This window comes from Phyllostomus discolor, chromosome 12 (assembly GCF_004126475.2).
Source record: "Phyllostomus discolor isolate MPI-MPIP mPhyDis1 chromosome 12, mPhyDis1.pri.v3, whole genome shotgun sequence".
Taxonomy (NCBI): domain Eukaryota; kingdom Metazoa; phylum Chordata; class Mammalia; order Chiroptera; family Phyllostomidae; genus Phyllostomus; species Phyllostomus discolor.
In genome coordinates, this window is record NC_040914.2 from 23,589,552 (window position 1) to 23,604,655 (window position 15,104).

The 15,104-nt window shown below is 36.4% G+C and overlaps 1 protein-coding gene across 1 annotated transcript in view; it reads right to left on the reverse strand.

Annotated features, from left to right (window-relative positions):
- LOC114511114 (zinc finger protein 420-like) overlaps positions 1 to 15,104 on the reverse strand; it is a 132,680-nt gene that overhangs the window by 46,930 nt on the left and 70,646 nt on the right. The window contains 2 exon segments of the mRNA XM_036012894.1: positions 4,712 to 6,490; positions 7,107 to 7,180. Of these exon segments, the coding sequence (XP_035868787.1) occupies positions 4,712 to 6,490; positions 7,107 to 7,180 (1,853 nt within the window).

A 15,104-nucleotide genomic window follows, 5' to 3' on the forward strand; every position in this document is an offset into this window, starting at 1 on the left:
TCACATGTCTCTGCATGTAGCAGTGGCATGGAAGTCAGGAAGAGGCTCCTTTGAGGTGATCTACCTGGAAAGGGGTGTCTACTCAGGCCTGCATTAGAGATGGGGAGTAGGCTGTGTATTATCACCAAGGCTGGTCAGTACAGTTTGTTTAGAGGCATATCTGGATGTCCTTGCAGCTCTACAGAAACCAGGATTAAAGAAAAGTATATACATAGCAATGTGCTGATGTGCACAAATGCCCAAGAATCTAGGGAAAAGAAGACTGATGCAAGAAATATTCTGTCTGACTTCATAAATGCATTTAAAGAAAAAAAGACAGAGCCTTTCTGATTCAAAAATATTAATTTTTAATACAATGGATAGTTCAAAGTTCAAATCTAAGTTAACAAGTTTTTATTATACAATTTGGTTTAACATGTACATAAGTACTTATGCAAAAAAAAAAAACCCTCATAGGCAAAAACCATAATGGTGATTTTTCTGAAGAAAAGGGGGGTGTGGAAAGTGACAAGAGGATAAAGGATAAATGTTGATGGAAGGACATTTGACTTTGGATGTTGAACACACAATACAATATACAGATAATGTAATATATAATTACACCCCTGAAACCTGTATATAATTTTATTAACTAATGTCATAATAAATTCAATAAAAATTTTTTTAAAAAAATGTATTATGAACCCAGTATTTTTTAACAGAAAATATTTTTTATTCATGCACATCGATCTGACAAAGACCTGGTGGTTATTTAAGCACTCTCCCTTAACAGGTGTTTTATATTTTTAAAGATTTTATTTATTTATTTATTTATTTATTTATTTTTAGAGACAGAGGGGAAAGGAGGGGAGAGGGAGAGAAACACCAATGTGTGAGAGAAACATCAACCTGTTGCTTATTGTGCAACCCCAACCTGGCCTGCAATCCAAGCATGTGCCCTGATTGGAAAACGAACCAGTGACAGTTCGGTTCACAGGTAGGTTCTCAACCCATTGAGCCACACGAGCTAGAGCAGATTCAGTAGGTATTTTAAATAAAAATGGTTACAATTTAGCCAAGACATAGAAGCTATCAATATATGGGAGCCAAATGTAAGAAGCAAGCATATAGGATTCTTAGATAAAGTCACAGGGTTAAATGTTCATGACCTTGGATTTGCCAGTAGATTTTTAGATATAATACCAATTCAAAAAACAGAGAGATGATGACGTAAGAGAAATCAGTCTTCATCAAAATTAGTGGTCTGTGCAATGAAGGACACTACCATATAAGTAAAAAGTCTATCAAAAGGGAGAAAATAATGTAAGTTACAGACCTTATAAAGGTTTACTATCGCTAATATTTGAGTAATTCTAACAATGCAAACCAAAAACAAGAAATCCAAATTTAAAAGGTCCAACTCTCCTTTTATACTCAATAGTATTTGCTGGCTATACTCAGATGCTCTTACATTGGGTGCATAAATGTTTACAAGTGTTATATCCTCTTCTGAGGATCCATTTGTAATTATGAAATATCCTTTTTGTAGCCTCTGTTTTAAATTTTCTCTTTTGACATAAGTATGGCTACCACAGCATTTTAAAATTTCCATTCAAATGAAATACCTTTTTTTCCCAATGACATAGACTTTTCTTTATTGCAATTCCAAATTTCCAAGAGAAAGTAATCAATCATCAATTAAGTGGTTCACATTTAAAAAACAAACAAACAAAAAGTATGTTTCCCTGAGTTACCCATCAGACCTGCTCTGACCTGCCCGAGGGCCTGCCAAAACAAGTTTCTGGGTATCTAAAAACTGTCTACACATTGACTCCATTAAAATTTACCTCTACCACATAGGTCAGCTCACTATTAGCACAATTATTTTCATACTTATTATGTGTACACAGTCCACTATGAGATGTCTCACTAGAACAGAATTCTCTGCAGAGCAGGTTCTTCTGAGGCCCAAAGGTAGAGCTGAATAACTTTTTACCTTTTGCTTTTCACTTTGTATCTTTTCATCTAAAGTGGGTCCCTTGTAGACAGCATATTCATGGCTCTTGTTCTGCTATCCATTACCCCATTTTTAAAAAGATTTATTTATTTATTTTTAGAGAGAGGAAAAGAAGAAAGAGAGGGAAACATCAGTGGGTTGCCTCTCATATGTGCCCCATCTGCTGACTGAATCTGCAACCCAGTTATGTGCCCTAACTAAGAATTGAACTGCAGACCTTTCACTTTCCAAGACAATGCCCAACCAACCGAGAGCCACACTGGTCAGGGCTACCTTCTCTTTTTCATTTGATCATTTGATACATTTATATTTAAGTGATTACTGGTAAGTATATAGTTATGGCAATTTTTAAATTCAGCAATACAGTCATAGTAGGGGACTTTAACTTTCCATTGACATCCATAAATGGATCTAACAGATAGAAAATCAGCAGCAACAAAAAAAGTGGTCTTAAATGACACATAAGAGGAGATGGATGTGGCACATTTAATTTTACCCCAAAGCAAAAGAATATGTATTCTGAAGACAATTAAAAGAGAATTAACTCTCAACCTAGGGCAAAGTGTGTTTTTAAAATGACCAGAATAAACCTAAAAAAAAATCAATGCAGGTAATATTTGCACTCATATACCTCTTCAATCTTCTTCACTGGTGTACCTGAAAGTGGAAGAACTCTCATACAGCTGAGATTTTATTCCTATGGATGTTCTCTGCACTGGACTTTTATCTTGTAACAAAACTAAAACCATAAAGCCAGGTAGTGAGTCCTAGATACAAAACATCAGTAGATACATATAAATAATGTTGCATATATTGTGTCTGTAACTATGTCAGGAAGTAAAGCAGAACAGTGTTCAATATCTAGTTTCTATAGTGTGTGCACTGATTTTCTGGGCAGGTCCATGCCTAGGTACTAATATTTAGCAGCTTCTACTGATCCAGCACAGGACACTGAAGAAGCCGATGGACTTTGGGGCTTCCACATTAAATTTTCCCCACCTGAAATTACTGGAAATGGTGCTGATGGCTTGAAATACACTCAAGATACCAGTGGGCCAATGGGTAAACTCCTAGCTATGCAAAAAACAGAAAAGAAGTTTGTACCCAAAATAATAAAGAAAATGTTTTCACCCCAAAGTCTGCTATGGTTTCTGGGATTTCTCCAGAAAGAATGATGAAGAGTTGGCTACATTTATGATTGAGAATAAAATGTTTTCAACTTACCCTCTTTTTATTTCAGTAAAGAAGGTAATGACATAACACTGAGAACTTCTCAAGGACTCTAATGAAAATCGATACCAGAACAGTCATTCTAATTTTCTTTCTTTTTAAAATCAATTTTATTTATTTATTTCTACAGAGAGGAAGAAACAGAGGGAGACAAAGGAGAGAAACATCAATGTGTGAGAGAAACGTGGATCGGTTGCCTCTCACATGCCCAGCTGCCACACTGGCACATGTTGTGACCAGGAATTGAATGGGAGACCTTTCGGTTTTCGGGTCTACACCCAACCCACTGAGCCATTCCAGTCAAGTCAGATCATTCTAATTTCCAAACACTGAAATACCATTAGTTATTTTCCAAAAACCCATATTCACATTTGAAATCATAGGGCTCACCATGAGTTGTAATATTCATTTTTTTCAAAAGATACAATAAAAATATTCACCAAATTCTGAAGTGTCATTGTATTAGAAAATTTCCAAACTACTGATCAGAACCAAAAGGGCTTCCTTGGCTGATGTGGGAGGGGGAGAGCAGTGAGATGCTGTCACCCTAGCACTTCAAACAAGAATGGCTATGAGATCTCTGTAGCTGAGTTCAAGAGTTCACAGATTTTTAAGGAGCCAACAATCAACCCCATGATTTTACATATACACTGGGAATAAAGAAATAGCAGCATCAACAGACAAGAGATTGGAATCACAGTAATGTTTCTTTCTCAAAATACTTCAAATACTGTCATTATGCGATAGTATATATTCTGAGTAAGTACACATAATCCAGACATCCATCCCCTTGACATTTTGAAGCACAGTATAAAGTAATGATCTGAATTCTGTAATGATCTAAATATTTTTAAATTCTGGATGATTCTCTATAGTAAGTATTCTGATTTATAGCAATACATGAAAACTATTTTTAACATTCTACTGTGAATTCTCTGATATTTTGAAATTCTGTTTAAATTACATACATTCCTAATACTTTCACAGATTTGTTACATTATTAAGACTTCTCTTCAATATAAATTCTCTAACCTTGAAGGAGGTTTGAACAATGGTTAAAGTTTTGTTAAACTCTTCACATTTTTTTGTTTCCCTCAAGCTTGAAGTCTCCAATGTTGAGTTAGTTTTGAACACAGGGTAAAAAGCTCTGCTACATTCTCTACATTTGAACAGTTTTCCTCCAGAATGAATTCTCTCATGTTCGCTAAGACACTACTAATGATTAAAAGATTTGGCACTTACATTTATATGGTGACTCTCCAGTACAAATGACCTGATGTAGGCATAAGTTTTGAGGAGTGAATAAAGGCTTTGCTAAGTGATCCACAATTACATGTCTTTTCTCAAGTATGATTAGCCTGATTATAAGGGCTGAGGACCACCTAAAGGCTTAGCCATATTTCCCTACATTTACATGGCTTTTCACCCATTAGGAATTCTATTGAGAAAAATTTGAGGAATCCAAAGTATCTGCCACATCCTCTAATGAGGCTTCTGTCCAGTATGAATTCCCTGATGATGCGTAAGTGATGAGGACCAGCGAAAGGCTTTACCACATTCTGTACATTTATAAGGCTTCTCTCCAGTATGAATTACCTGATGTTTTGTAAGGGATGAGGACCGACAAAAGGCTTTACCACATTCTCTACATTCATAAGGCTTTTCTCCAGTGTGAATTTTCTGATGTGCAGTACGAGTTGAAGACTGGTGAAATGCTTTACCACATTCTCTACATTTATAAGGCTTCTGTCCAGTATGAATATTTTGATGTTGACTAAGCTTTGAGAATTGGCGGAAGGCTTTACCACATTGTCTACACTCATAAGGCTTTTCTCCAGTATGAATTTTCTGATGTGTACTACGAGTTGAGGACTGGTGAAATGCTTTACCACATTCTCTACATTTATAAGGCTTCTGTCCAGTATGAATATTTTGATGTTGTCTAAGCCTTGAGAAGTGACGGAAGGCTCTACCACATTCTCTACACTTATAACGCTTCTGTCCAGTATGAATATTTTGATGTTGTGTAAGCCTTGAGAAATGGCGGAAGGCTTTACCACATTGTCTACATTTATAAGACGTCTCTGCAGTATGAATTTTTTGATGTTGTCTAAGGCCTGAGGACCAGCAAAAGGCTTTCCCACATTCTCTACATTTATAACGCTTTGCTCCAGTATGAATTGTCTCATGTTGAATTAGGATTGATGACTGAAGAAATGCTTTCCCACATTCTCTACATTTATATGGCTTCTCTCCAGTATGGATTTTCTGATGTTTTCTAAAGGATGAGGACCAGGAAAAGACTTTACCACATTCTCTACATTTATAAAGCTTCTCTCCTGTATGGATTTTTTGATGGTGTATAAGAGATGAGGACCAGCGGAAGGCTTCCCCACATTCTCTACATTTATAAGGCTTCTCTCCAGTATGAATGGTCTGATGTTTTCTATAGGTTGTGGACCAGCGAAAGGTCTTACCACATACTCTACATTCATAAGGCTTCTCTCCAGTATGAATTTTCTGATGCTGAGTAAGGTATGATGATCGGCTAAAGGTTTTACCACATTCTCTACATTTATAGGGCTTTTCACCAGTATGAATTCTCTGATGCTGAGTACGGGCTGATGACTCCCTAAAGGCTTTGCCACATTCTTTGCATTTATAAGGCTTCTCTCCAGTATGAATTCTCTGGTGAATAGTACGGATTGAGAATGACATGAAGGCTTTGCCACATTCTCTGCATTCATAAGGCTTTTCTCCAGTATGAATTCTCTGGTGAATAGTAAGGGTTGAGAACGACATAAAGGATTTGCCACATTCTCTACATATGTGAGGCTTGTGTCCAGTATGTATTTTCTGATCTAGAGTTAGACCTGAAGGTCGATTATGTATTTTATCACATTCTTTCCACGTATGTTTTTCTTCAGTACACATTTTCTTAGCTCCATTTAGATTAACTATTTTACTGAAGACTTCCCCACATGGTAAACATTTGTAATCTTCTCCCCCAACAGGAATATGTTTTTGTTCAGTACTATTAGAAGGTTCCTTAAGTAATTTGATACATTTACTTTGTTTGTTTGTCTTCTCCACAACAGGAATAACCTGATGTGTATTGTGATTTGACATTTGGTCAAAAACTTTTCCACCTTTATAATGGTTCGCTGGAAGATGAGTATTCTGATATTTATTATCATTTGATTTGTGGTTAAACATTTTCCAATTTTCATTGCATTCATAACTTCTATCTTCATTACACGTACTCTGGTAATCATTGAAAACAGAAAGTTCTTTAGTGACACCTGTAATTTCATTATACATGTATACTTATTCCCAAATACCGAATCTGACTCTTATTAAAATATGGAGGCTGAATCACAAACCACTCCCAAGTTCATGAAAATTTTATATATTGGAATAAAAGAAAATATTCCTTCTCAATGAAATATAATAATTCCTTTAAAAAGGGATTGCCTATTGATCACATTTAAATTTTACTTGTGCATTAGAATTCACTAAAGTTTACAAATTATTGACTGAAAGTTTAATACCACTCTTCATTTTAGGCAATTCAAATGATTATTCACACCATAAATTATGATAGTTCTAGATTTTTCAGACTGCCTTTAGAAGAATACATACACTTAGAAAACTGTTTTCCAGCTTCACAATTGGAAACACTTTGATCTGCAAATGTAACTCAGTTAAAGTGGGAGATTCCCCAAATGTGTACTATTTTTCACCTCTTTAGGTAACAAGGATTTCATTAAAAATAATTATGCCAGGTAAGATCTGTTCATTTTAACATCCTTTTCTCTTGTCACACACTTTCTTATGAGTCTTTCATTATACTATCAAAGGTACACCTTTCATATCTTACCAATATTATTTTAGAGACTAAATCTTCTATTCCTGGCTTTTGCAATAAGGCCTGGTTGTCTTCAGATGTCAAAGCTGAAAGATATAAAATAAAGGTTCACAATTACGAGACTCAGGCCAATATACGTTGCTGCTAAGCAATTACTAAACATATTGTTACATTTCTTTTAAAAAATTGATTTATTTACTTAATTATTTTTAGAAAGAGGGGAAGGCATGCAAAAAAGGAGAGAAGCATCAATATGTAGCTGCCTCTCACACACCCCCAACTGTGGGCCTGGCCCCAAACCCACGCACGTGCCCTGATTGGGAATCAAACCAGCTACCCTTTGGTTCATAGGCCAGCACTCAATGCACCAGCCAAAGCTATATTATTACATTTTTCAGTACTTCAAAAATGTCATACGTTCAAAGCAAGACCAAGAATGGTACAATAAGAAAAGGTCAATCAAAAGGAACAAACAGTTGCCTACATTTGGCAATCATAATGATCAAATCCAATTTCACACAATGGCAATATTATAAGGAAACTCCCAACTCCCACCTTCTACTCTAAGGAGATGGAGGGTAAAGTGTGTTCAAAGATTTTGCCATTTAACAATGTATTTGAAATATGTTTTTCTGTTTCGTGTGAAACAGAGTGCTAAAACCATGTTAATAAGTGGTGCATGCACTATACCACATACTGATGAGTTGAATAATTCATCAAACACCACAGAAATGGCACGTTAGACTGCTTTCAAGCATACAAAAAATATATAGAAAAGATTTAGAGATGTGTTTTATTTTTTCATTATAACACCAAAAACAAGTAAACAAAGTAAATATAGACAAATGGGATCACACCAAACATAAAAACTTGTGCACTTTTTAAAGGAAATACTCAGGGGGTCAAAATCACAACCTGTGGCATACAGTAAATTTACACAAAGCTTGTATTTTATAAGTCTTCCATATTCAGAGTATATAAAGAAGTTTTACAGAACAATATGATAAAACAACTAACACAATTTTTAAAACAGCTAAAGATATATGGTTAATTAATATAAAAAAGACAGGAATACAGAATGGGGTGAGACAGATTCTTCAGTAAATGGTGCGAGAATAACTAAACCACAACAAAAAATAATATACTTCAACCACTTTCATATGCCATGTAGCAAAACAAACTCAAAATGCATTAAAAACTAAAATGTAAGATCTAAATCCATGGAAAAAAGAAAGAATAGTCATAAACTCTGCCATTGCTCTTAGAAACTCTTTTTTTATATATCTTAATAGGCATAGCAAACAATAAGAAAAAGTTAAACAAGTGAGACTACAACAAAATAAGTTTTTGCATAGCAAAGTAAACCATCAAGAAAACAAAAAACAACCCAATCTACTGAACATGGGAAGATATCCACCAATGATGCTAAATATGCAAAATATAAAAGGAACTTACACAACTTAACACTGAAAAACAAACATTCTGATGAAAGAATAAGCAGAAGACCTCAACAGATATTTCTCTAAACAGGACATAAAGATGGCCAATAGACTTATGAGAGATGTTCAACATCGTTCATTAGCACAGATAGGCAAATGGAAACCACAGTGAAATAGCAGCACATTTGTATCAGGATGGCAATTATCAATAAATTAACAGGCCTGGCTGGTGTGGTACAGTGGACTGAAAGCCTGCCTGCAAACCAACAGGTCACAGGATCGATTTCCAGTCAGGGCACATGCCTGTGTTACAGGCCTGGCCTCTAGTTGGAGGCGTATTAGGGGCCTCCAATGGATATATCTCTCACACATCAAGTTTTTCTTCCTCTCTTTCTCCTTCCCTTCCTCTGTCTCTAAGAATAAATGCATGCAATCTTTAAAGCAAAATTAACAAGAATTGGTAATGATGTAGAAAAATGAGAACCCCCATGCACGGTCAGTGAGATTATAAACAAACTGGTGCAGCACTACACAAAACAAAATGGAGGTTCCTAAAAAATATACCAACAAGTACCATATAACACAGCAATCCCATTTCTGGGGATTTATCTAAAGCAGATGAGAAGATATATTCAAAATGTAATATATACCACTATATCCACTGGAACATTATATATGAAAAAAAGAACAATTGGCATAATGGTACTGAAACTCTACAATAAATAGATTTAATTTTAGTTGACATATGATATCAAAAAATATCTTAATATAAGCTTAATATAAGCTTCTCCTTAAAACTATGACTCATTATGTGCTTATTTAAATTTTGTTTTAAAAACTACAAATATAATATCCATATTATTGAATATAAAACAAACTTAATTTTATGCACTTCACACTTTCTCAAGGCAAATTCTTTACCAACTTTGTTTTTCAACCCAAAGTGTTATGATTTAAATTTTCATGTCTCAATCATTGAGGAAAAATACAAACAACAAACAAAAAGTGATCCTCATCATGAGAAAAAACAGAAGGCACAAGATGGGGAAAACTATTTGTAAAAGACAGTATGTACATATTATTGTACAAGACATAGAAAGAAGTTTTCAAACTCAACAGTGACAAAAAAACGAATGACTAAAAAGGGACAAAGAGCTTAACAGAAAGCACACTAAAAATAAATACATAGATTAAAAATTAGTATCTGCAAGGAAACTCTACACCTTCTATCACTGAGGAAATGCACATCAAAACAAGAAAGTTATACAAACAGCACATTCAAGCAACACTAAACCCCTATTAGGAAGGGAATCCAGAACACTGAAAACAGTAAATGTTGCTGTGGGTATGGCGCAACCCTAACTCTCTTTCATTGCTGGTGAAAATGTAAAATAGCACTGCCCCTTGGGAAGAAAGCTTGAGGATTCTCACAAAACTAAAAATAAAGGAGTGGACAGGGTAGATAGGGGCAAAGGGGAAAAATTGGGTCAACAACAGTAAAATATACAATAAAATATATTTTTTAAATCCTTAACAGCCCTAGCTGGTATGACTCAGTGGATTAACCACAGTGCTATGAAACAAAAAGTTGCCAGGCCAACCCATGGCTGGTGTAGCTCAATGGATTGAGTGCCAGTCTGTAAACCAAAGGGTCACTGGTTGGATTCCGAGTCAGGGCACACACCTGGGGTGCAGGCCAGGTCCCCAGTAGAGGGCATGTGAGCGGCAACCACATATTGATGTTTCTCTCCCTCTCTTTCTCCTTCCTTTCCCCTCTCTCTAAAAATAAATAAAAGCTTTAAAACATAAACAAAAATTGGTAGCAAATTAGATGAAAAAATGAAGGCTACACTAAGTGAAATGAAGGAAAATGCACAGGGAACCAATAGTGATGGGAAGAAAACTGGGACTCAAATCAATAGAGTGGACCAGAAGGAAGAAACAACCAAACAGAAAGAATGAAGAAATAAGAATTCAAAAAAATGAGGAGAGACTTAGGAACCTCCAGGACATCTTTAAACATTCCAATATCCAAATTACAAGGGTACCAAAAGGGGAAGAGGAAGAGCAACAAGTGGAAAGGTTATTTGAACAAATAATAAAGGAGAACTTCCCCAATCTGGCAAAGGAAATAGACTTCCAGGAAGTCCAGGAAGCTCAGAGAGTCCCAAAGAAGTTGGACCCAAGGAGGAATACACCAAGGCACATCATAATTACATTACCCAAGATAAAAAATGAAAGAGAGAATCCTAAAAGCAGCAAGAGATAAGGAGACAGTAACCTACAAAGAAGTTTCCATCAGACTGTCAGCCAATTTATCAAAAGAGACCTTACAGGCAAGAAGGAAGGGGCTGGAAAGAAGTATTCCAAGTCATGAAAGGCAAGGACCTATACCCAAGATTGCTCTATCCAGCAAAGCTTTCATTTAGAATGGAAAGGCAGATGAAGTGCTTCCCAGATAAGGTCAAGTTAAAGGAGTTCATCATCAACAAGCCCTTATTTTATGAAGTGGTAAAGGGACTTACCTAAGAAAAAGAAGATAAAAAACATGTATATAAAAATGACAACAAACTCACAATTATTAACAACCACACCTAAAACAAAAACAAAAGCCAACTAAGCAAACAACTAGAACACGAACAGAACCACAGAAATGGAGATCACATGCAGGGTTAGCAACAGGGAAGTGGGAGGAGGAGAGAGGGAAAAGAGGTAAAGAGAGTAAGTAGCATAGATGGTAGGTAGAAAATAGACAGGGAGGGCAAGAATAGTATGAGAAATGTAGAAGCTAAAGAACTTATGACACATGGACATGAACTAAAGTGTGGGAATGTGGGTGGGAGAGGGTGTGCAGGGTAGAGGGGAATGAAGGGGGGGAAATGGGACAACTGTAAAAGCATAATTAATAAAATATATTTTAAAAATAAAATAAATAAAAATATACACCAATTATGTTGGGAAAAAAAAAGTTGCCAGTTCAACTCTCAGTCAGGGCACATGCCAAGGTTGCAGGCCAGGCCCCTGCTCGAGGCATGCAAGAGGCAACCCATCAATGTTTGTCTCTCAATTTGATGTTTCTCTACTTCTCTTTTCCCTCCCTTCTACCCTCTCTAAAAATAAACAAATAAAATCTTGAAAAAACTCCTACATATACAGTGAAACATTATTCAGCCCTATAAAGAAATAATATATCAAGCCATCAAAAGAAATGAAAGAAACCTAAATACATAGAATTAAGAGGAAAAAATGCAATCTGCCTGATGAGGTGCTCAGTTGGTTAGAGTATCATCCAGATACACCAAGGTTGTGTATCCATCCCTAATCAGGGAATATACAAGATTGTACAAATGAATGCATAAATAAGTGGAACAACAACTCGATGTTTCTCTCTCCTTTTGTCTCTCAAAAAAAAATCAATAAATGAAATTAAAAATAAAAAAGTCTAATTTGAAAATATTACAGATTATAAAAGAACAACTATATGACATTCTAGAAAAAACAAAATAAGAGAAACAATAAAAAGACCAATGGCTACAAGAGTTTAGGAGACATAGAGATAAATAGAGCAGAGAGAATATTTAGGGCTGAGACACAAATGTCTATGACTTACAATGGTGGATATATGCCTCATATATTTTCTAAAACCACAGAATGTACAACCCAGCAGTGAATCCCACAGGAAACTAAAACTTTAGCTAACGACGATTTGCAAATGTAGGTTTGTATATATCACAAATGTACCATTCTGTTGGGGGACATTGGTGAGGGAGGAGGGTATGCATGTAGAAGCAGAGAGTGTGAGAATACTAATTTATTTCTGCATAATTTTGCAGTGAACCTAAAACTGCTCTTTAAAAAAGTCATTCAGCCCTGGCTGGTGAAGCTCAGTGGACTGAGCACAGGCTGCAAACCCAAGGGTCACTGGCTTGATTCCCAGTCAGGGCACATGCTTTGGTTGCAGGTCAAGTCCCCAGTGGGGGTTATGTGAGAGGCAACCACACATTGATATTTCTCTCCCTCTCTTTCTCCCTCCCTTCCCTCTCTCTAAAAATAAATAAATAAAATCTTTTAAATAAATACACAAATAAAAATAAAAAAGTCATTCAGACCTTCTTCTCTGAAGTACCTGTACTTAGGTCTATGCATCTTTCCTACAGTTCTTTATGCCCATCCAACAAAGAAAAGTTTGCATCCACCACTGAAACACATACAGACTATATCACTTCACAGCAATAAAAATGACCATATTAAAAGAAATAAACACTACCAACTGTTTCCAAAAATGTGAAAAAACTAGACACTAGACACAGTTGAATAAAAGATAAATTGATACAAACATTATGAAAAACAAGAAAGGGTTTGCCAAAAATTAAAATAGAATTGTTTTGTCATTCAGCTCTTCTACTCAGGGAATTTATCAAAAAGTATTCAGCCCTGGCTGGCATAGCTCAGTGGATTGAACACAGGCTGCAAACCAAAGTGTCGCAGGTTCGATTCCCAGGCAGGGTACATGCCTGGTTGCAGGCCATGACCTCCAGCAACCGCACATTGATGTTTCTCTCTCTCTCTTTCTTTCTCCCTCCCTTCTCTCTCTAAAAATACATAAATAAAATCTTTGAAAAAAATTTTTAAAAAATCAGGAAAATAAATTTTAAATCATTTAAAAAAAAAGTATTCAAATGTGGATTTGTAAGAGACATGTACACATCTGTGTCCATTGTAGTATTACTCACAAAAGCCTATATAGGGGGACACAACCCCATGTTTATGCATAAATAGATCAAAAAATTTACTATATACATAAAGTACTGCTCTGCCAACAAACAGAAAAAGACATTATACCCAGTACCATAAAGACAAACACTGAGGACTTTTTTAAGTGACACACACAAGTCACAAAAGACAGACACTACAGGATTCCACTTAAGTGAATGTCTTATGAAGTCAACGTCATAGAAAAGAAAAAGGTAGTCACCTGGGCGTTGGTTTTCAGGCAAATGAGGAAGTGGATGTTTAATGGACAGTGAGACTTGTCTACAAGATGGAAATTTCCAATGGTCACATGCACAACAAACAAAATATACTTAATACAACTGGACTATAGAGTTACACATGGTTAAAATGGTAGATTTTTTTTCCTCACATAGGATTTTTAAAACACTTTATGTATTTGTATGTTTAGAGGGAGGGTAAGAGAGGGAGAAAGAGAGGGAGAGAAACATCAGTGTGTGAGAGAAACAAATACTGGCTGCCTTTCTTGTACATGCTCTAACTAAGCACAGAATCTGAAATCCAGGCATGTGCGTGCCCTGACTAGGAACAGAACCAGGAATATTTGAGTTTGCAGGATGATGCCCAACCAACTGAGCCATATAGGTCAGGATGGTTTTTATCAAAATATACAATAAAATATAATATCTAAAAGAGATAGTTATAAAACATCATAAAAATTATATCAAATGAGAAAAGTTTTCCCCCCTCACATAAACAGAAAACAAATTCAGCTATGAAGAGATATAAGTAAGACTATTTCCAAAACTCACAGAATCAATCAACCATTGACCATTAACAGCATTCAGAAAGAAACAAGGTTCAATCATGAACTGCAGGGTAAAAAACACACAAACATGCACATAATGTTAATGGCAACTGACATGTGGCTGATTTCATATTTAAATTAAGTCCCTCGATGTTAAGTGTACTGATTGGAGAACTGTCATTCACATTCGTAACATATAAATGAAAACCAAAAATGCAATCAACTAAATTAGGAGAACTAATCATAAAAGAGGAAACATGCTGGAACACCAGTGGGAGGTGTGGCTGAGTGAGACTGAGGGGTGCTAGAGTCCAGGTCATTCTCTTAAAGGACATGCACCCAGACTTACTGGGACGCCCTCGCTCTGAACACCGGCTTTAGGACAGATGCTTGAAAGGCACGAGGGACCTAACAGGAGAAACTGAATTGTCTGGCCTCAGGGCAAAGACAGGAGGATCAGCTTTCTTCCACACAGCAGCCCCAGCAGAGGCAATTATTCCCTTGCTGAGCCCTTCCCACCATAGAGCTACCAACCAATGCCATATCTGACTCTCCATCTACCTGGCTAACACTGTAGCCCTGTCCTAGTCACTCCATAAAACCTTGCACCAGTCACATTGACATCCTACCCAAGATATGTCAAGTGGCTTTCCCATACAAATGGCTTCTCTTGCCTCATGCTTCAGACTCTCCTTAATCTCAGAAACAAACTGCATCTGGCCTCTACCTTCCCCATACCTCTCACTCAGTGGCCACACAGACAGCTCTAGCTGCAGCTGGCTTTGAATCGTATCTCGGCCTCCAAATCCAACACAAGTAGGAACCATCTGCACATCACTCTGTAACTGGTGCTGGGTGGAACTGAGCAGTTCCTAAGTGGTGGCTGACCTCACATCTGAAGAGAAGATCCAGAGCCAGTACACCCAGTGAACAGCTTAGGACCATGTCCGATTACAACACTACCACTTCTACAAGCGACAAATTCATGAGGCAGACTCAGGGAGCACCAAAGCCCCACTGAACATTTTCCTA